We start from the raw sequence: 22,291 nt of genomic DNA, 5'->3' as shown, positions 1-22,291 counted from the left end.
CAAATAAACAAAAGTAAAACATATGAGAAGCATTCAGGGTACAAAGGCCCCCTGAAATAAGTGAGTTTTGACCAGCCATCTGAAACTCAGTAGGGATGGTGTCTAACTTCTTGTGGGAGGAATAAAAGAGAATTAGACAAATTCAGGGTGCTAAAGGCTATCCTTTGCTTCCATGGTGGGAGGGAAGAGCACCCTGCTTCTCACAGGGGCCCATCAGAGGCTTCTGAGAAGCCCATAAGGCTTGAACATGACACGTCTTTACAAGGCAAGAGACTATTGCTCACTAGAAGGCAAGTTGCAACACCGCTGCAATATACTCATCCTCATCTGGTAGTCCTTTAAACATCTAAATGGTGCAACTTCTTCAAAGCTGGATATATCTCCTGACAAAAGAAGGTTTATCTTTTGTAATTTTTTAGTATTACTAAAGTATGTTGGTACAGTAAACAAAGTTACTCAATTCTGCTGTACTGAACATGCAGTAGTACCTTTCAAATTTTAAAAACAAATTCCTGAATTTTTGTGCATACTTGGACCAGGAGAAAAACTAATGAAAGCAGAGATATTAAAGTATCAGTGATACACAATGGCTGGAAAGCTTAACTAAAAATAGCAAAGTGAATGCATCTGAGCCAAAATAATACTTAATTCACTCTACCGCAATGCTGCAAAATGTTAAAAAAAATAAGGATAGTAGATAACAGTGCATCTATGTACATAAAGCTCACATGAACTAGGTTGTTTTTTAATTGAAAAGGAGATTAAAGAGATAACAGCATTCTATGATAAAAGTTACAATTTATTCTTAAAAATACAGCCAAAATAGAATTTACACTTCTTCAGGTTTCAAGACATTTACAGTAGTTATTATATAGCAACAATATAGTAATTGGGGCATTCTGATGCATACACAAAAACTGAACCACAAAAAATTATGTATACAAAAGTGGAATGAAATGCAGAAACAATTTCCAGTGACAGTGGAGAAGAACTAGCTGTAACAAATTTATTGAAAGCATTCAGAAAATGTGTAATATAGTTTATCTGTACAGACTTAAAACAATAAATTGTTTAACTACAAGATGTACCCAGGAATACATCATTTATTACACTTGTATGATACAAGCCTGCATGTGCCCAAGTGCATAAGCATGCTTATCTTTTTTGGGAGAAATTAAACTGTTCACTACATTATTGTTGGTTGACTCATTCTGAAGTATATAAAAAGGTACCTCTTTTTATTAAATCATTTTTTAAAACCTTGATAAAAATAACGCTGTCCAGATTACAGAAGGCCCATTTCATTTGTTGGTAAATAACACAGTTTGACAAGAAGAGGCAGCTGTCTCTAATTATTCAGTATGATCAATACTTAACACATGAAATAAAGGTGAAAACAAGATTTACCCCCCAAAAAAAGTTATGCGGACAATCCTTGACACAGTAAAGGAATATTTTGTGTTTATGCTAGATTAACTATTCTATACCGTAATTAAAAAAGAAGTAGCCTTCAATGAATCACAAAGTGCATCTGGAAAAGTTTTCAAAGGCTGAAGATACTCAGTAGCAAACACAATATGAAAACACAAAATCTGCAATTGAGGATTCTGTGATCACTACAGTGTAGGAAAAACAGAGTACTATTCAGTATCACATACTTTCCATCAAGGTTTATTTATCTCCTTATGAACATTTAAGGAACTCTTTCTAGTCTTATTATGAGAACTTGAAACTTGTTTTAACCTTCAGGAAAAGACAGGATTGCTAAAGTAAATCCACTTCCAATATGACTGGTAAGTTTGTGTGAGATGGCTCATATGCTCATGTGTACCTTAACACTTATAATCAATAAATTTCCTAGCTAGAGGTATGGGCACAAATATTACTAAAAAGACCTAGTTGGCACTGATGAACTGATTTGCATATGTAAATAAAATAACAGGACTCAGGAAATAACACACAATACTTATCTGATACATTTAAGGTATCTAGAATTTTTTTACTTCTAAATCATATTAGCAGCGGATATAACTCTGAACATAACTATTTGTGACTCAAGTTAATCTAAATATAATCATTGCTTTGGGGCACTAATAGGCTTTCAAGCCAGTTTTCCAGATTTTCTGTAATTAATCTTCAATTTAAATAAATGCTAGTTGGCTAATAAAAATGTTCAAGTTCCATCCAAAGCTACTGGAAATATATCCAAAGCTTTGTAGTTCAGGGTTTGCAGTCCACCTAGGCTACTCAGAATAGACCCTCTGAAATTAATAAATTGAAGTTAGTCATGTCCATTCATTTCAGTGGATCTACTCTGAGTATGACTAACATGGGATGCAGCCCTCAGTCACATCAGAAATAAGTTGCCTTGTTCAGGATTTCAGACTTACATCAAATGGACAAGAATGAATTTGTAGAAACAAGATACTGAAAATACAGCATTGGGAAGAATGTTTATTTTTTGTTTCTAAAGTATCACATGGAAATGCCTTGATGAAGTTTCTCCATTATCAAAGGCTTGTTTTTCTACATTTTTGAGAATTTGTTATAGTCATGTTCCAGGTATAGCTACACTACAAAAATAGGATGAACTACTCTTCTTGATTTTCATTAGATTCTAAAGCAATATACAAAGTTCTTGAAAACCAGATAAAAGGTAAATCATCCTGCACCAGTCAAGATAGTCTACTGCGTTTCCAGAATGTGTTGGTAATGAGGAAGCTGCACCTTCTTGTATTTTTCTTGTTAAAATTGCACAGAAAAACTTGTTATCTCTTGGAGATAGTGTACATTTACAATTTCCATGATTGCCATGGTATAGAATCCGTGGTTTTAACTTTTATACAGCATGGCCAATTATTTGAGAATTGTAGTCTGCAGTCTCCATTCTTAGAATATATGGTATGATGCTGTCAATCTGAACATTTCCAATTAGTCCTGCGAAAAACAGTTCTTCTGTTATAGCAGCACTCATCAGTCTCAGAGCAGGCAATCTGAGAAGCAGCCTAGACAGCCTGGAAGACATATTTGACAAAACAGTAACACAACTTTACATTCAAAAAACAATATTCAGCTGTATTAGTAGGCAAAATAAATGGTGTGTTAAGAAATATCTGCACATGGGGCTGATCCATGCACTCATGCAAGGGCATCATTTGTTCCCTTCTGCCAAAATGAGCCTAGTGCTCTGTCCTTTAAACATTTGCCTCTGAAGTGGCTTATAAAACCAGACAACACGCTTGACTTCTAGGAAACCCTACTGATTTTAATCAGACTACATATAACCAGAAGAACGAGCGAACCCTTTTCATTAAGCTTGCAACTTCAGGACCTGCCACTTTGAAGCAAACACAATAATGGAACTTTAACTAGAAATGAAAGCTTACAGCTACTATTTATTTCATATATGCAAAGTATGAAGGAATAGCATTATCTAGAGGAATTACAACCTACCATTAAATAAAATATATCTCACACTTTAAACACAAAACTAGTTCCCAGAAGTTTCCTGAATTAATGCAACTCTGAAAGGAAACATTTAAAAAATCAGATATGTGTGTATATATATATATATATATACCTGTAAGTATCATCTGGATATATTTTTGTTACATAATCCTGAAATTCCATATATGCTTTTTCTTGAAATTTTTCGATCTGTACAATGTTTTCTAAGCCAGGGTGATCTAAAATAAAGTATGTTGTTAAATTGTCTGCAAATCAGATGTACATAAAAGGCCACCCCAACCATCACAGACCACAGACAGGCTGATTGCCACGCCATCTAGAACACTACAATTACCTAACAGCATCAATTACCTAAAAGCATCAAACCTATCTATCTCTTTTGGGATTCATTTAAGTTTGTTTAACCACATCCATATACTCCAGACATCGATGTAAAACAGGCATAGCTGTTCATGGGTGCTTAAGTTAATAAGATGCAGAACTAAATATCATCTGCATACTGGTGACAGGCCACCACCCAAACTATGATAGTCTCACACAGTGGATTCATGTAGAAATATTAACCAGTGACACTAAATGAAATGTCCCCCAAGGGGCCAAGCTATGGCCATAAAAATCACACCCAACGTGAAATCAGACAAAAAAGCCCAGAAGCACTTAGCTTTAGCACAAATCACACAGCCTGGTCTATTTAGATGGTACAATTCAAAGTAAAGTAGCTAAGCACATCTGCTCCCAGAGCAAGCTGGTAAACATAGAAAGACTGAATGAACAAGGCCAAAGGTTTTAGTTTCTTGTTTTTACATACCGGGGCTGAAGAGGACGATTGCTTTCAAATAAGCGTATTCATAACCATCAAGGCAAAGCTTCACCATACTGTTACAGAACTCCTGCAGTTTGAAGATATGCTCCATCACTAGCTTTCCTCTATCTGCTGACAGTTTATCTAAGTGAATACAAAACACTGCAAATTTAATAGGGGCTCTTACTGTCTTAGTTATGTGAATCTGTTAAGGTATATCTGTTAACCCTCTGTGAGAGGGTTGATAGTGGTGTAAAAGCACCTTGAAGACTACAGCTGTTTCCACAAGTAAAGGGAAAGGCACAAAATGAATATGAGCAAATGCAATTATTTCAGTAGCGATCAATCAATGACAAAGCAAGTCAACGTTCCCATCCATACCAATTCTGAGACTTGTAACAATGTGTCTTACCTTGTTGTAAACTATTATGAAGGTGATTAACAAATGCCGTTAATATAGTTGCTACGTTCATTACTTGTGAACATTGTGCAAGACCAAGTGTAAAAAGTTCATTCCAGCAGGCTTTCACTAATGATATGCTGTTATCCTGCCTATTAAAAAGAAGTAGAACTATATTAATGGAACTGTTTGGTTCAGTTCAATACAAGCCTGGTTCACATGTCACACAACTAAACTGGCTTAGCTTAGCTCAGCACAGCAAAGCAGCAAGCTCCTCACCAAAAGCCTACATTCATGCAAACCCATGGTTTGGCTTAGTGTAATGTGTGAACCAGGCCATAGTGCATAGTCACAAGTATTCAACACAATCAACAGGCAGACAAGACCTCTCCCACTATGAAACTGAACTTCCTAGCATACCTCACATGAAAACTCTGATCACACTCAGGTTTCCTAACTGCAGAAAAGAATGAAATGTATAGGCAGGGCTCTGAATCATGTAAATATTTACTTAGTTGGGTTGCCACTCTTGCCACTATTTATATTGAAGTCTTTATTTATATTTATATGTATATTGTAGTCTTTGAGCAGTGAATATTTGACCAACACAGGAATCAAGCACATAAATTTTATAAATAAAAGCATGACTAAGTTGCAAGTTGTCACACCACCTTCCATTCTGTTCCTCAAGGTCTCCCAACCCTCTGGAGCTGATCTTCAGGGGGCACTGAGAGTCAGCAAAAACTCCCCACCTCTTGAATTAGAAGAGGTGTCTGTGAATCTACAGTCCTTCCATGAATATAAGAATGCCAACTGGACTCCATCTACTATTTTTAAGATAAAATGGCAAACTTTTTGCAAAATGAAGTTTACATCCATACCAAGAGGAATTCTGTTTTGAAACCTTGGTTACATTAAGAGATTTTTTCAATACTCACCCCAGAGCTTGGAAGGAAGGAATAGAACGTGCCCAGTGCATAGATAAGAAGAGCAATCTGGAAGCCGATTCACAAATATAATGAACATTCAGGTACTCAGGCATAGGGGAAGGCATGGTAAGCTGTCACAAAAGTATAGTTTAAAACAATTAATGACTTGTCATATCTCAAAGAATACAGATATTAATAATATAACAGAAAACTTCAAAGAAAATGAAAAATGCTTATAATATTAAAAATGCAGGACTGGAAAACTTCATGATACATTAATGTGCTCTACAATTTGCCCTAGATAAATGAATGACTTTCACACGTAAAAGCAGCAAAAGTTTCAGTGCAGCCCTTTTGAAAATAAACTACAAGCAGGCTTATCTACTTTGATAGAATTGATAACATAACAAATCTAGCTTTTTTCTCTCAATGACCCCGTTCACCCCAAATATGCCCAAGAGCTTCTTTTCAGACACATTCCTATTCCTCTAAGTATTTGCTTCCCCCAGAAACCTTTCCTTGAACTCTCTGCTCTCTTGCTGACCTTCCTCATCCTAAACACAAAAAAGCTCTTTCTCCAAGTAAACAGGAGTTTCTGTACACAGATGCTTCCCCCAGGAACCTTCTATCCCTTGTATGTAACAATACTGCACAACCAAAGTAGTTGACAACCACATATTATCTGAAACAAGTATCAGCTGACCACCAAAGTATGTTCCTCAAATGTTATTCTTTAAAAAGGTCACATAAGAGGTTTGAATTTGTCTCTACAAAAGTTAAATAGCCTGGGGTTATAAATAATAATTAAGTACCCTGAAAGCTACATGAGCGTCACTCAGAAGTGGGCCTTCTATTTCAACAATATTCATGCTGGTTTCTTCACCAACCAAACGTGCGCTGGCTTCCATACTTTCTGCAGAACTCTGACATGATGCGCTCTCTCCTGGATTTAGTGCTTTTGCAAGGGTATCAAATGCCCTATAAATAATATATGGAAAACGTAAGATCAGTCAAGTTGGATAGAATAGTGAAACAAAACAAAACCATTTCAGGCCCAGAAAAGACACATTAAACCAAATTAAAGCAGAAATGAGTATTAACATGCCTGTGGTTCCCAGGAATCTCCAGTCCTGAAGCAAGAGTAATGCTGCCCACTTATATGGTTCTCAAGGCATGGCCACTAAATGAATGGTTTTTGATTTGGCTTCTTTTGGCTTTTTTATATATCACAAAGTGTTGGTGCCTGGGTGAACAGGCGCCACCAGGATGCTGATAATTCATATTATTAAAATCATTCTTTCCTATTGCACAATTCCCTTCTGGGGCATCATTGGCAGAAGTAAGAACAGTGACATATAACCAGCACTCTTCCTCCACAGCCAGCTTTATAAAAAGCTATTTGTATAATTACAAATTAATACTGTATTTTAAGAAGTTGGAAGTATTTCTTCCAAACCATAAGACTATGGTTACCATATCAGAACAAGTCAGAATCTTAAACCAATTTCAAAGAGTGATTTACAGTCTTGGCTTGTTCTGGTAACCACAGTTTCTCAATTCAGGTGTAACTGAAACATATGGTTAATTAATCCAGTAAGTGTAGAATCACAGTGTACCAAGAAAAGAGGGAAGGGATCCTGAGAGGACATGAATGCATGGGCACAAAACTTTTGCGTATCTCTGCCTAACAATATGTGGGTCTGAACCAGATTCTTGTGTTAGACTCCATACATTTAGGCTGATTAAAGCATCTGAACATGCCTGTAAATAGCTGATGTTCATTATGCTATTATCACGCTTACTACTGGAGGCTAAAGTGCCTACTATTGTTCCTATGTTTTTGTCAGACCATTTACTACTTTCATATGCAACCATTCTTTTACCTTGTAACATCGGTACTTGCATGTTCATCTTGCTGAAGTTCAGACAGTGATGCGTCTCCATTGCTTAAGCTTTCTATCATGGACAGCTCGGGACTACTTTGGGGCATGTCTTTGGACTTGCTTAGACTTGCCAATGATGTGACCACATTTGCTAAAGTACTTAAATCTCCTTGACATGTTTCAACCTAAGAAGGAGGGGAGAGGAAGAGAAGAGTTAATGTTTTTTAACACAACAATTAATCTTACAGTGGAACCTATACTAAATTATTAGAGAAGAGATCTCAGTTGCAAGCATATCTGTGGCACTAAAAAGACAAGCTCTTATTCATAAATACTTTCAGATAACATATTGGTTAATACATGTTAAAACAGCTTCCCCCAACTTCAGGGTAGTGTATCATCAATGACTGTAGTAGTACAGTAATAAAGCAGTAACTTCCAGCAGATTAAAATGCCTGGGGAAACAACAACAGTTTTGCCTTGTTCCAAAAAGATTGCAACACTTGACTGAGGATATGCCAGGGTACCACCACTTTTAAATCCCTCTTTCTTGTTACTGAATACCAGTGATAAAAAAGACAGCTGAAGCAGGGATTTGAAAGAAGATTTCAGTATGTCTTTAAGAAGATGTAGAAAGAAGATTCAAACTGGCAATAACCATGGTAGTGCAAGACAGCAAAAAAAACCCTGTGCTTGCCAAATCTTAAGTTCAATGGAAGAGTGTCAAGTTTGTCTCCAAAGTTCAAAAACGAACTTGTTTGGCTTTGGGGGCTAGTATAGACAATCTAACTGAGCCAAACTTTGTCTTTTAGCAACTCCCCCCCCCCCGCCCATCGTGAACTCTGGTGAGTGGAGGTGGAAGATTGGCAGCTTCTTATAGAAGCAGATGAAACATGGTTGATGTCATTTCAGGGTGTACACTTCAAGGGTGGATAGTAGCATTTGCTGGAGTTGAGGGTGTTAGTTAGGATGTTTAACTGAAGCATCCATGGCACAGTGACCCCAAAAGATTGTATTGGGCTCAGAAGAACACAGTTCTAAGCAATTTGATTTGCTAGCTCCATCCTTAAATCAATAAAGGCAGGTAGGAAGAAAGAAAGATGACACAAGGAAAGAGAGAGGTAGCTTCCTGCCTCTGCCCTGCTCCCTGCCGTAAGGACCTGCAGACATTTTCCTGTGCATACCTCAATGTTGTTTTATAAAACAGGACCACACAGCGGGGAGGGGGGTGGTGGACAGAAGAAACATTGATTCCTTAAGCATGCCAAACAAATGTTATTACTACAAAATATTTAGACAAGTGAATCCACTAAAGTTTATTTCATTAATGTGTTACTACATCATATACCTTATCCTGAGTCATCAACACTGCAGGCTCGTTTTTTATACCAGACTGATGAATGTTCACAAACATTCCGGACTCCAACATTCCTGTTGATCTGAAATAAAAAGACAAAAATGTTTGCTTATGACCAAAAAAACTGCCACAAAACTATTTAATCTAGAGCCATATTTGCATACCTTGCCGTTTCACTGTCTGTTACAAAAGTTGGAGTGGCTGTAAGTGGGCTCCGCAAATCTTTTCTGATATAGATCTTTTCTGTAGAAGCTGCACAATTTGAAGACTTTTCCCGTGATACTTCAACAGGTTTCCTCTCACACTGAACAGCTACAAAAGGGTGTGGAGCTATCAGTAACAATCCAAAATTCACACACAATTAGCTGTTAAAAACAAGTTTCTTTTCAATTTCTACTGTCAACTTTGTAGTTTAAATAAACTAATCCTAACAAATTTGTTTTCTGTTCACTGAAAACACTTCTTGCAATCGCCTAACCATGATCAGTGATTTAAAGACAAAGGACAGAACCTCCCATCCCTTCAGTTCTTTCCCTCCTGTGTATTAACTCCCCTAGCCTTTAAACATAACCAAAATCTAGTACGTTTACTTTAGGCTTGATACAACTATGGTTAAGTTCACTGGAAGGAATTCATGCATGAGAAGAAAAGGGCTTCAGGCAGAAATTCATAATCCCACAGCTCATCTCTAAATACTTTCCAGCCTCTTAACACTGGCAATATTGTCTGTTAACCCACAGATACTCAAAAACATTCAAGGGCTATGCCTATTTATACATTCACTATCATTTGAACACAGTAAGTTTGATAGGAATACTGTTGTTTGCTTAAGTCTCTCCAGCAGGTGCTTTTAAATTTTCCACCTTCAAGGAAATCCTATTCACAGTTGCCAATCAACAGTTTAAATTTGCAGGAGTTTGAGAATAAGCATTTAGTCCCTGTGGGGTACAGCTTGGCCCTTTGGGCCTCACTGTCTTCTTAGATAAACTGAGTGCACCCTCTAAAAAACAGGGATGGGGTACATCTGGCCTGCCAGGAGATCCAATTTAAACACAAGGTCATCTCCCCCAAACCATGCCCAGCAACTGACATAACTCTTTTACAAGCTTTCTTTGGCTGTTCATGTGAGTCAACACAGCAAGATTTAATCCCTACTCAACAGCTAATGAGAGGAGGTTAAATTCTGCTGAGTTTGGCTGCACATGCCTTTTGCCAGCATGGAACAGCAGCTGGCTGTCAGCCACTTCAGAACCCTGCACAAGGGATTTTGATAGGTGTGTGGACAACCCCCATGTCAATCATGTGAGATAATAATGACTTCATGTGAGTGGGCAGTCCCACCCAACTGTCAAATTTGGCTGTGAGGCCAAACTTGATATGGATCTGGTCCGTAAACTAAAGGGATTCCCCATCTGTATTTTAATACAACCAAAGCACCCCTCTGGTTGGGTGACACAAAGGGATGATAGTTGTGAGTAAACTGTCTTTTGCAGAGGCTTATTCAAAATTACTGATCATTAAGGAACATGGAGGAGTTTGAAAACCACCACTTTGAGAAATTTTTACTTTTGATTTTGTCTGCTTATTGCAGTACTGTAAATCAAAAGAAGTCTCTCTCAACTGTACAGCCACTGCACCTCATATGACCAACCACAATATACAGGAAACAACTGTTTTGTATGTGACCAAAGCACATGTGATCATTGACGCACACAATACTTTTGGCCCTAGAAGTGGGTGGGAGCGGAAGGGGACAGGGGCAAAATGAGCTTACACGAGTAATAACCCAGAATGCAACCCCTGCATAAACACGGTGTTGCCTGTATATAGAAATATTTTTCACAGCTGTTCAAAATTGAGCATTTTATGAGATGGTGGGGAAGATCTTGTCAAATCCCAAGTCTGAGTGTCTTCCAGAAATACTGAAAGGCTTTTTATCTCAAATGTAAGCAAAAAATGTTGGGGAAAGGCCAATATGCTCTTGCCACTTGAAGACTCATGTATAGGACTTCAGAGCAAAAAGTGACAATTAAATTATAGAATTGTCTTTGTAGCATCAGTAGCATCTTGTCACTAAAAATTCAATTAATTCTCAACTGCTAATTTGAATGTAATGAGTGGAGACTGGGTAAGAACACATAGGAGCAAATAAATCCTCCAATAATTATCACCCTCCCCACAATAAACCTATAAACACTCATACTTACAATCTTGTTTCATTCCAAATGCAATACACCTCTGAAGTCTACAGTACTGACATCTGTTTCTGTGATGTTTGTTAATCACACAGTCTCTTGTCCCACGGCATGAATACACTAAATTCTTTCGTATGCTTCTTTTAAAGAATCCTTTGCATCCTTCACATGTCACTGCTCCATAATGGCGTCCTGAATACATGATATAATGCATTAATTATGAAGTATTATTCTTAAGTTTTACTTAATTGCGTACATTTGTATTCATTTCATAGAATTTTATATACTGCTAAACCATTGAAACCTCTCAGTTTACATATGCTATCTACATTAAAATTAATAATGAAATCAGATATTAAAAACAATTACTATACTAGGAAAGACTTAATTAGTTGTGTTGATCAAATGATGGCTTATTAATATTCAAAAGAACTTGTAAGACATCAGAACTATGCTTGCTGTCCTAGTACAAAAGGTTTGTTTAAAACACATGACAAAAACAGTTAAATTACAGAGTGAAATGCCAATTAAATTTTGCAAAGTGGAACTACATAGCGACTTACCTGATGCCTTGTCTCCACAAACAACACAGAGATCAAATACTTTATTTAGGGTCTGTTCTATGGAAGAATTGTCTGTTAAAATCTGAAAGCAATCAAACAAATAAATGACTTCTCAGTTCCTCCAACTTCTTGGCTTAAATTATTAGCTATAAATTAAATGCCTGATCCTGTGAAATGCAGGAACATGAAAAAGCACTTTTACACTAAACTATGGCCAAGATCCAGAAAATACTTTTGGCAATAAATATATTGGAAAACATTAAACCAGAGATGGGGAACCTGTGGGCCTCCAAAATTCATTGGACTATAGCCTTTGTATGGCTACACGCAGGCCATACTAACTAGGTCTGATTCAAACATGTGGAAGGCCACCAATTTCTCACCCTTGCATTAAATGAATCTAATACTAAGTAGGAAAAAAAGTGAACCACAGCACTAATGAGACACAGGACCAATCATGTTACTCTATAGAAGGACAAAGTGTGCCAAATTGCTGGGCACTCAGATGACAATCTGAGCTGCTTGGAGAGTGAGTGAAATAATGATAAATAAATAAAACTGGCTGCCTTTCAAAGCAATAAACCAGCATTTTGTAAACCTTAAAAAAATTTAAACATTTTTCTCTAAATATTGCTTCCTTTTCCAGTAAGAAAGCACCCATGTCCTGCAATATTATTTTTTACAAGACAGCAAATAAGCTACTTTCTTATGCATAAGAGGACTATCAATCCACAAAACATATACAGGATATTGCACTGCAGCTTATAAAGCAGGACTAGCATGAGCATGAAGTGGAAGGTCTAGGTCTCAAAAGTAATTTGATAAGTCCTAACAGTATGAGACACCATACCTGAAAATGTTGTGCAGATATATCTGGGGATGCAAAAAACAGTTGGTTGACTCCTGCAGCATCTGGAGTTGTTAGGAAAACCTTTCCTGGAGTGGCATCTTGTCTTGCAAGGATCACTTTGCTTGGGGTAGAACCATCATGATTTGTTAATATGAACTGCTTGCCTGTTGCAGTCTGATCAAGTGCTGTAACAATCTGAATCTTCTGCCCCGTCTGCTGATCTGTGACAATCTGGTGACACATTTATTTCAAGTTATGGTAGCTTATGATTAAAAGGTGTGTCTAGCGGAATTATGGTGTAGTCAAGGGTGATTAAAGAAAATGGAACTATATTAACTGTTTTCAATAGCTGCAGCATATATTACATGAATCAGAATCCTAGCTCATTCACCTAGTGTTATGATCACTCAATTAGGAGTGCTCCATACTGTAAGACACGTCCACATTTAATTTGCAAAAAAACAAAAACTTCACAACCGTCCAGCCTGGAAATTAGATGCTGAATTCTTCAGAATTCATTCTAACATAACATTTGTGAAGAACGATTCTCTGTTTTCAAGGAGAGTTACTCCTAGGTAAGTATGCACAGGATTGGAGCCTGTGATATGAGGTCCACTATGGCAGGAGAAATCTGACACTTTAGCTTTTTACACTATACATTTTCATTTGTAAAGCACTGAGTTGTAAAAGATCACAATATAATCTCTCCTAAATTCATACATTTTGAGTGATATTCAGCATTAGTCACACGTGGAGTAGACATTAATAAAAGAACCTCAAGTCCTTTTATTTCAATAGGTCTGCTTTGAGCTTGACTTGATTACATATAACCCTTTGTTTCCAGGAACTATGGGAACACAGATACCACAATGGTGAAAAATCAATTCGCAGTGCACAAATTAAGATTAATTTAGTAAAGCTTGTTAAAGCACGTATTGTGTGCATTCACAATATAACCCCAAACTTGAGAGTTGCCAGGTTTCACAGATTTGACCTGAAGTTTCAGGGCTTCAGCTTTCTTCCCAAGGTTCTCTAGGAAAACAACCTAATGTTCTAAAAAGCCATGGGAGGGCAGAATCTTTTGGCCCAGGTGCCATATTTATGGCCTGCCACCTCTCCAAGGATCACATGCTGGTGGTGGGCATGACATTGGTCACACTCACACAGAGGAACATCGTATTTGGGTTAAATCCAGTGCTTATAACACCATGCTTTGGTTGTGGGAGAACTGCACAATGGGGTAAGTTTCACAGAGTCTCCATTTATTGTTCAATTGTTTCAGAAATCCATTGTTATATGGTGCTCAGGACACATTTTTCAACTAGTTAAGTATTTTAGACCGACTGTACCTGTATGCGCTGGGGTAAGGAGAGACCTGAATCAGCAGGAACAATCTGAATTCTTTGTGCCGTCCCATCCATTAGTGTTTGTGTGACAGATCCTTGGGAATGTGCTATCTAGAACAAAAAACAAGGCAGACTAACTACATGAGCAAAGTTTGGCAGGCACAGCAAATGGGTCAAATTGCTCTTTCACTGCAGCAGCACACAAGAAGCTAATTCAGGAATCAATGTTGATAGCTATCAAATAATATCCCCCACAGAAGTGGATTTTCCCAATCAGTGTTGGTTAAAGACTGTGTTAGAGCAATCCTTCTACACATTTGTATTCCCTGCAACCACAGAACAGAATCACTAACAGCTGTGCTTAAGAATTGGCTACTTGTTTAAGATTTACTTTAAGCACAATTCCTAGTTACTCAGCCCCTGGCCCCAAGAGATTCCTGTATCTGAATAGCCATTACATACACACAACTAGCTTACTTACAAGCCACTTGGAATGTATCTGCTGTAGATAATCAAGCTAGATGGGTATCAAGACACAGGAGTAACTAGTGGAAGCAGTTCTTTGTAATAAGTAAACATGACCTTCTCCAAAGGAGGACAGCTGTTATTTCTCCAAACTGTAACACACTGCTGAATTATCAAACAAAATCACCATCAGCTAGAATTTTCTGGAATGCAACTTAGCATCTTTAACATAAATAAAAAAGCAATATATTCCAGAGCAATGGACAATGAATTACTAAGGACATTTTTATATAGCAACTTGAGTCAGTATAGTGTAAAAATGTACACGTACCTCCCCTATCTGCTGTTCAATAATTTGATGGGCCAATTCCTCAATGGTTGCCATGATCTTGAGTCACTAGTGTTTCCTGTAAAACAGAGGTTTTTAAGAGAAAACCAGAACAAAAGCAAGCAATGGTTGTCAAGATTTTATTGATGGCACATCACCTCTGAAAAGCTGCAATGTTTGTCAACTCTTAAAATACACAGCAATCGTATTCACAAATCACACCACACTACTGCTAAGCTAGCGATGTGTCTATAGCTAAGCCTTATGTTTAACAACTCCCCTAGACTAGGAATTCCATGTTGGTGAGGCGAGTGTGCTAGTGGATGGCAAACTACTTCTTCTATTCCTCCCCTGCAAGTTTGGTTTCTGTGCTAGCTGTGGAGAAAAGCAAGTCTCCTTCATGGTAGAAGGGAACTTTTTGAATTATCAGGTCAAAAGAATCAAAGGCTGCGTTTCCATGTTAAATGCTGAAGAGGGGACCTTCTACATGGCCAGCAGGGAAACAGCAGATAAGTATAAAAATAAACTGCAAGTCAGTAACATACATGGGTTTATTTACAATACTGCTATAGTTACTTGTGAGTGGTACCTCAGTTTTGAGTAGACAGAAATATTTTTATTCTAGAAAATACTTTTACAGTACTGCCTTTCTTTAACAACCACATCAATGGCAAAACAAATAACTGTCTTGGATACCACGGTCAGAAAGATGAGATATAAATAAATACTATGTCCTGCCACTTGGGTTCTCCTGACATCATACATTTTAGACCATTCATAACATGCCAGATCTTAAGTGCTTTTTGTTTGTTTTCCTTTGGCAGGGTAAACAGTTCCTCTGACAAAACATCCCTCTTGCTCTTCATCCAAAATATTTCATATTGACTAATTGCACAGATGAGACACTGTCACTGCTACATGGAGTGAACAAACAAACCAATCATCAAAATATCATCAAAATATCAGTAAGCAAACAGTCTCCCATGCAGCTCCATAAATACCCCTAATTGATTTCAACATAATCAAATGGGGCACTAGAATTGACTTAATCAGTAAGTGAGAGAAGTACACAAAAGTAGCAGCAGTTGCAGTCATTCTTGCTTACTAGAGACCTTATCCATGCAGGATCATGTGCAAACATTCTCCAGCTGAACAGAAAACCACCTGCCAATTGGTTGCCAATTACAAGTGAAACATTTTCACTTATAATTTATTTTCATAAATCTCCCTCTGGATAACCTTTCTGCACATCTTCTACAGACTTCTCTTAAATAATCAGCATAATTGAGACAAAGGTTATGACTCATTATTTTTGCAGGAAAGCCACAAGATCACAATTATAGTGTAATTAATATTTAATTGTTGCTTCACTGCTATAATCTTCAAGCGCTCTGTGAAAAGGGTAATCAATTCATGTTTTAGAAAGCTGGAGCACTTGCAAACATATGTGTTGTAGTTGTCATTAACATTTTTTACTTTACTTTATTTTACTTATTAACTACATTTATATCTCACCCTTCATCCAAGCTCACATTTCATGCACTTGTAAATACACAGTCAAAATGTGTTTTCTGAGTTTTGCTTAGAACTGAAAATTAGCCATGAATTACAATAGGGATTTTTTTATTGAGTTATTTTATCTGTTTTTATATAAAAACTTTGTTCTTGTGGGGGAGATAGACAGACAGACAATTTGTTAACACTCCATATATATATATATATATATATATATGCACAAAGTGGTGGTGTACAGGTCTATTGCATAATAATATTGGACAATATATTCGCCTCAAAGAGGGTAGCAGTACTGACCCTCAGCCTTCTACACTGATAAACCTCTTGTTCTCTACAGAGAACTCACAACAGGGGAATTTTTCTGCATAAGCAAGAAAGGGAAGGGGCAACTAGGTTTGTGGACCCTTGACCAACTGCCTTTTTAACCAAAATACAGTACAGTTGTACCTCCGGTTACGTAAACTTCAGGATACGTAAGTGGCAAACCCGGAAGTATATTTCTGGGTTTTTGCCGCACGCGCATGCACAAAAGTGGCCTCTCCAGTTGCAAAAACCTCGGGATCCGGCCAGACCTCTGGAACGTATCCCATCTGCAACTAGAGGTACCACTGTACATTAAATGTACAGTGGATCAAATCCGACACTTTATGACTCATAGTTTTGCATTTTTAATTTTTTTAATGGAATCTATAAATTAGCATTCTGCTTACCTATATACCAATGTTATACTCCACTTCTGGTGTACATAATCAATTTCTAGAGACTCCTATAATTAAATAAAAAGAGATCATTTTAGTTTCAAATATCTTATTGGAATTGTTTACAGAATGAAAATAATTTATAATTTTCTGTTCCACAAATAATTATTAAAGTACCATCTATACAGATTTATAGAACATTTAATTATATGATTTAAGATTTTATCAGCAATTACTTAAAACTATGCAATAGCATTATTAATTCATAAATATATGAATCAACTTATAAGGCAATTATCTGCAGAAAATAAAGAACTTAAGAAAACATAACAGATTTGTGAGAAGATGTGCACTGTTTCATCAAGTTCATAATGGTGCAGTCTAGACATTATCTAGCTGGCAAAAGCTAGATTATTCAGTCTATAAATCTGTACTGAGCTTCTCCCTTTCAGCCTTGGGAGGTAAAGGGAAAGTGGAGTCTTGGAAGCTGTATTGTGTTGCCAAAGCTGGCTAATGTTCATTAACATACTAAATTTTCTTTCCTTTTCTTTGATTTGTTGAACTCTTGGCTTTTACCATACCCAACAACAGTGGATCTCAATTCATCAGTTATCTTAGGCTTCTAGGAAGACTCTATAACAGTGGTGCCTCGGGTTAAGTACTTAATTCGTTCCGGAGGTCCGTTCTTAACCTGAAACTGTTCTTAACCTGAAGCACCACTTTAGCTAATGGGGCCTCCTGCTGCTGCCGCAGCACGATTTCCGTTCTCATCCTGAAACAAAGTTCTTAACCCGAGATACTATTTCTGGGTTAGTGGAGTCTGTACCCTGAAGCATATGTAACCTGAGGTACCACTGTACATGTGAAACACCTGTCTGGTGTACTGTGGGGACTGTCTTCAAATGTTTTATATAGTAAAAGATAGACATACTGTAGTTGAAATAGATATGAGGAAATATTTTGTTTCTTAGTGCTATGTTAAAAATCCACCAAGCTGAGATTTTGTTTCAGTGTGTGCATCTTGTCAAAAATGCTCACTATATTGAACCTTTATTCTCAATAATAATGGAACTCACAGGTGGAAAATACTTTTATTTTTATAAACCTTTATTGTGTGTAAAGGGAATCGTTGTGTGGGTTCATATCATATTATCCCTTTGGAGCTGTGCTGTATCTTTATACTTTTTTTCCATCCAGGCTGTGATGTTAGAGACATATACAAACGCATACACACCCACACACCTTTATGTTTGCACTTTGTTGTTGTGATTGTTGTTGTCAATACATCAGTTTGATACACTGAATGATAGAATGGTAAGAGTTGGACTGGGACCCCATGGATCATCTAGTCCAACTCCCTGCAATGCAGGAATTGTCTCTCAAACTTAAGAGACAACATGAATGCAAATAACTTCTTATGCAGTATGTAAATGCTGATCTATCGGGCTGGTGATGTGCTCTTATTTGAGGTCTAATGACAATGTTTATAGAAGCGGATGTTTTGAAAAACTGGCAAAAACTAAAAATTCAAACTGGGAAAACTGAGAATATAATTAGACTTCCAGTCCAGCTAGTTTCTAGTTATGAGTTACTGTACTTTGAAGAATATGACATAAAGTAACTTGAATTAATACTTCAGCTAACGATAACAGTTGGCTGAATAGCTCAACAGTGAAAGGGAAGATGTACCATCAATTAATATAGGGAAACTAATATTGGAGAGCTGCTCCTGCTTAAAATTGGTTCATCATGTTTGAGAATGAATGATAACAGGTGTATTGAGAGAGGTGATCCAACTGACATTGTGTACTTAAGACTTACAAAAGGCTTTTGGCCAAGTACTTCACCAAACCTTAAAGATTATTTAAATAAGCAAGCCTGAAACGTGGCTTTGAAGAAATCTGGATCATGGAGAACTTGCCCATTAGGTCCAGTCGTGGCCGACTCTGGGGTTGCGGCGCTCATCTCGCTTTATTGGCCGAGGGAGCCGACGTACAGCTTCCGGGTCATGTGGTCAGCATGACTAAGCCACTTCTGGCAAACCAGAGCAGCACACGGAAACGCTGTTTACCTTCCCGCCGGAGCGGTACCTATTTATCTACTTGCACTTTGATGTGCTTTCGAACTGCTAGGTTGGCAGCAGAATGAGGAACCTTAGGAGTCATGAAAAAGAGGGAGGTCCCATTTTACACCAGAGAGCAGGAATAACACTAGAATTTGCAGATAATCAATGAGCTCAAGGTGGCATACAAAAATATTTAAAATGCATATGTAAGTGCTTAATTAGGGTTGCTATATTTCAATAAGTGAGAATCCGGACCCAAACGTTGTTGCCATGTGTTACCATATCTCTGGATTTTCCCAGACATTTTCTTGATTTCCGCTCAGACACTGCTTCCGACTGCAGTATTCTGTGTGCGTCCAGGAAATTGCAATGTATGGCAACCCTAGCTTAATATATTTTTCCCACATTGAGTTAAAAATAGTAGAAGTTTTAAACTCAGTTGGGTTGAGCTGCTGTAGTGAAGTGCATAACTGTAAAAGTCATTTGATTACTGTACTGCTACAATTTTATACAATATATTTTATAACTGAACTATTAAATACAAAGTCTTAACAAGTAGAGAAAAATTAAGATCATTTTTGTTTCCAGACACTTTTAATTTTACGCTTCAAGCAACGAGTGGTTTACACTACAGCATGCAGTAGTAGATCACTGGTTGAAAGACTTGGTGGATGTAAAGGATTCACATAACAAGAAAGTTTTACTGCTGATTCTTTTTGCCATTAAGCCATTTCCATTATGAATGTTGATAAGCTGTATTTGTATCTGGTATAAATAGTTTTGTTCGTGTCCACTGGAATCTGCTTTGATTGAAAGCCTTAAAATATTTTAAATAAAGCATGCGCAACTCATGGATACAGAAGCAATCTATATGGTATAACTCTTGTAAATTATTTCAATTCTGATTACATTAGATCTTACACACATATGTACACATGAGAACAGCTGACTGAGCATTTCAACAGGCATTCAGAGGCATACTATCTCCAAGTGGGGAAGAAAACAAATCAGCTATCATCTTCTAATCCAGATCATGATTCCCATCCAAGGAATATGTTCAATATTAAGCATCTTTAATTACAAGTTACACATGTTTAATTGCAAGTTACAAATAAAATTCAGTTTTCCAGCCACTTAGTCACACCATCTGACAAGACACGTTAAGAAGGGTAAATTGAAAGACAGGGAAAGCTGTTAGTGTCACTTTCTCTCATGGCAAAAGGTATGCCCTTCCTTTTCACTGTACCAAAAATACCACACCCAGGGCCACAAGCCTCTCCAGTATGTCAAACAGGAAAGTAATAACTGAAGGGCATAACTGGAATGAACGGAGGCCAAATAAAACTATCACTCCCTATTCAAAGGAGCCACCATTGCACACACAAACAGATGTATAGGAAAGGGGCAAGGAGGAAAATAATGATTTATCTTTCCACTATTGGTTAATCATCCAAAATTATGGAACAAAGGATGACTAGTGGCTACCACTTGGGCTGTATTTTCATAAGCAGCATTTTTGTAAGTGGTAAACCCGACTCTAGACTACAGGCGCTATAAATATTTGAGCACTCCCCTGCAAAAAGTACACTGAATGCTGGCACACAAGAGACAAGGCGAGGGCAGAGCCTTCCCCCCCCCCCCCGCGAACACTGAACACCCACGTGCGGGAGCTTCTGTTGTCGCTTTTGTATGGAGGATCCTTCAACCAGGTGAGTTTCCTCCACCTGTAACTTTAGTACAGCATACTGTAAAAGACGAGGAAGTGCCGCAGTATCTGCCTCGCGTGCACAAGGTCCATTGGTGCAACCCCCCTACCCCCCGGCATCTCAAAAGGAATAAATGCCCCCTGTGCTGAAGACCCTGGAGGGCCGCTGCCGGTCAGTGTAGACAATACTGAGCTAGAAAGGGCCTGCGGTGTGACTACTCGGGGTAAGGCAGCTGCTTCCTACGGCACACGCCCAAGCTCCGCGCGCCGCCTTCACCTGCCGTTTGAGAGGCCACAAGGCCTCAGGTTCCAGCCAAGGACCAGAGCCAGGCCAGAGGGAGGCAGGCGGGCGAGCGGGCGCTGTTGCCGGAGCGACCGGGGCAGCGCGGTGAGGGCCCAGCCCGCTGTCACTCGCTCGCACAAAATGGCTGCTGCGGAGCCAGACCGAGCACCTCCGCCGCCGCCGCCGCCACCCGCTCCCACCTGGCGCAGCGGCCGGGCTGCGTGCCCCGCAGGCTCCATCAGCCTCGGCGCCGGAGAGCCCTGGGCCTGCGGAGAGGAGAGGAGCGGGTCCCGGGGCGCGGCTAGGATCCGGGGAGGGGAGACGCAAGCCTTTCCTGTGGGTGAAAGGTCAGAGGGGCGGCGGCGGCGGCGGCAGCAGGAGGAGCTGCTGCTGCTGCTGCTGCTGCTACCGCCGCCACATGGGGAACGGCGCCCTCCCGCCGCCGGGCACGGAGCAGGCGCCGCCAAGGAGGCTCGCTGAGGCGCCAGCCGAGGCCCAGGCGCACCGGGAAGGCCTCGGGCAGCGCCGCCGGAGCCCCTCCTTTTCCTCCTCGCTGCCCTCTCCGCGTCATACCTGACAGCCGCGGCGCAGCAGCAGCTCCTTGGGGTTTAATTTGTCGGTGGCGGGTCCGGATCTGGGAGGTCAGAGTTCGTGACCCCGCTCCCCGCGTTCGGTCCAGCCCCGTCTCTCGCGTGGCGTAACGCCGTTCTGCCTTCCCCTCCCCCAACCGCCGCCGCAGCTGCCGCCGCCGCCACCAGCATCAGCACGGCTGCGCTTGCGCAAAGCGAGCCCATGGCGGAGGCGGGGCGAGTGTCACCGGGCCGGCGGGGAGAGAGTGGGAGGAGAGGAGGGAGAGAAGAAAATCCCCCCCCACACACACACACACACTGAAGTTGTCACAGCGATGCTGGGACGGGCGGGTACGGCAGCTAGAACAGCCCTTCCGAATCTGTAACCGGAGAGGTTTTTTTGCTCTCAGGGCTATTGTTGCTTTTGGACTCCAGCTCCCGTCAGCCCCAGCCAGCAAGGCCAACGGACAGGAATGATGGGAGTTGTAGTCCATCAGCATCTGAAGGGCCAAAAGCCTTGTAAAAGGGTGCACGTAGTCTGCCTTGTTGGGGTTTCAGTGTTTAGCCGTTTATTATGCTAACCAAACAACAAACAATAAAAATATTTAGAATATTAACATATGTTCTGTAGTAGTATGCAATTATTAGAACAGGTTATGGGTTGCATCCCGTTTTAGCGCTGATCAGAGTAGACGCACTGAAATGTAATCTTACAATAAAGGGATTTAAGGACAGAAGTCATTGAGTAAGCAGGGGCATTCAGTACCATTACATGTACTTAGGCCTAATTTCAAGAGATAATGATGATGATATTCTTCAGTTATGTTATCTTGCTCAAAGCAACTTGCAACTAAACATGACACCATTTTA

At 39.2% G+C, this 22,291-nt stretch overlaps 1 protein-coding gene across 6 annotated transcripts; it reads right to left on the bottom strand.

Annotated features, from left to right (window-relative positions):
- Positions 1-778: 778 nt before the first annotated feature.
- On the bottom strand, positions 779-21,623 carry NR2C1 (nuclear receptor subfamily 2 group C member 1). 6 transcript variants are annotated; one of them, XM_079994534.1, is made up of 16 exons: positions 21,426-21,623; positions 16,812-16,867; positions 14,590-14,665; positions 13,797-13,904; positions 12,448-12,678; positions 11,598-11,679; positions 11,047-11,226; positions 9,004-9,169; positions 8,831-8,921; positions 7,483-7,667; positions 6,412-6,577; positions 5,609-5,730; positions 4,683-4,822; positions 4,277-4,414; positions 3,581-3,686; positions 779-3,014 (listed from the first exon to the last, which is right to left on the bottom strand). In XM_079994534.1, exons 3-16 carry the CDS (start codon positions 14,641-14,643, stop codon positions 2,840-2,842), a joined length of 1,944 nt encoding a protein of 647 aa, XP_079850660.1. In that variant the 5' UTR covers positions 14,644-14,665; positions 16,812-16,867; positions 21,426-21,623; the 3' UTR covers positions 779-2,839. The 6 variants fall into 6 exon arrangements, with proteins under 6 accessions (XP_079850660.1, XP_079850665.1, XP_079850663.1 ...); XM_079994539.1 differs by having other exon boundaries at positions 9,004-9,151; positions 21,426-21,620; XM_079994537.1 differs by lacking the exon at positions 21,426-21,623 and adding an exon at positions 21,053-21,155.
- Between the last annotated feature and the right edge of the window lie 668 nt (positions 21,624-22,291).

Source organism: Podarcis cretensis (genome assembly GCF_951804945.1).
Source record: "Podarcis cretensis genome assembly, chromosome: 10".
NCBI classification, from domain to species: domain Eukaryota; kingdom Metazoa; phylum Chordata; class Lepidosauria; order Squamata; family Lacertidae; genus Podarcis; species Podarcis cretensis.
The sequence above is the reverse complement of the archived record's forward strand: the minus strand, read 5'-3'. Positions and strand labels throughout refer to the sequence as shown.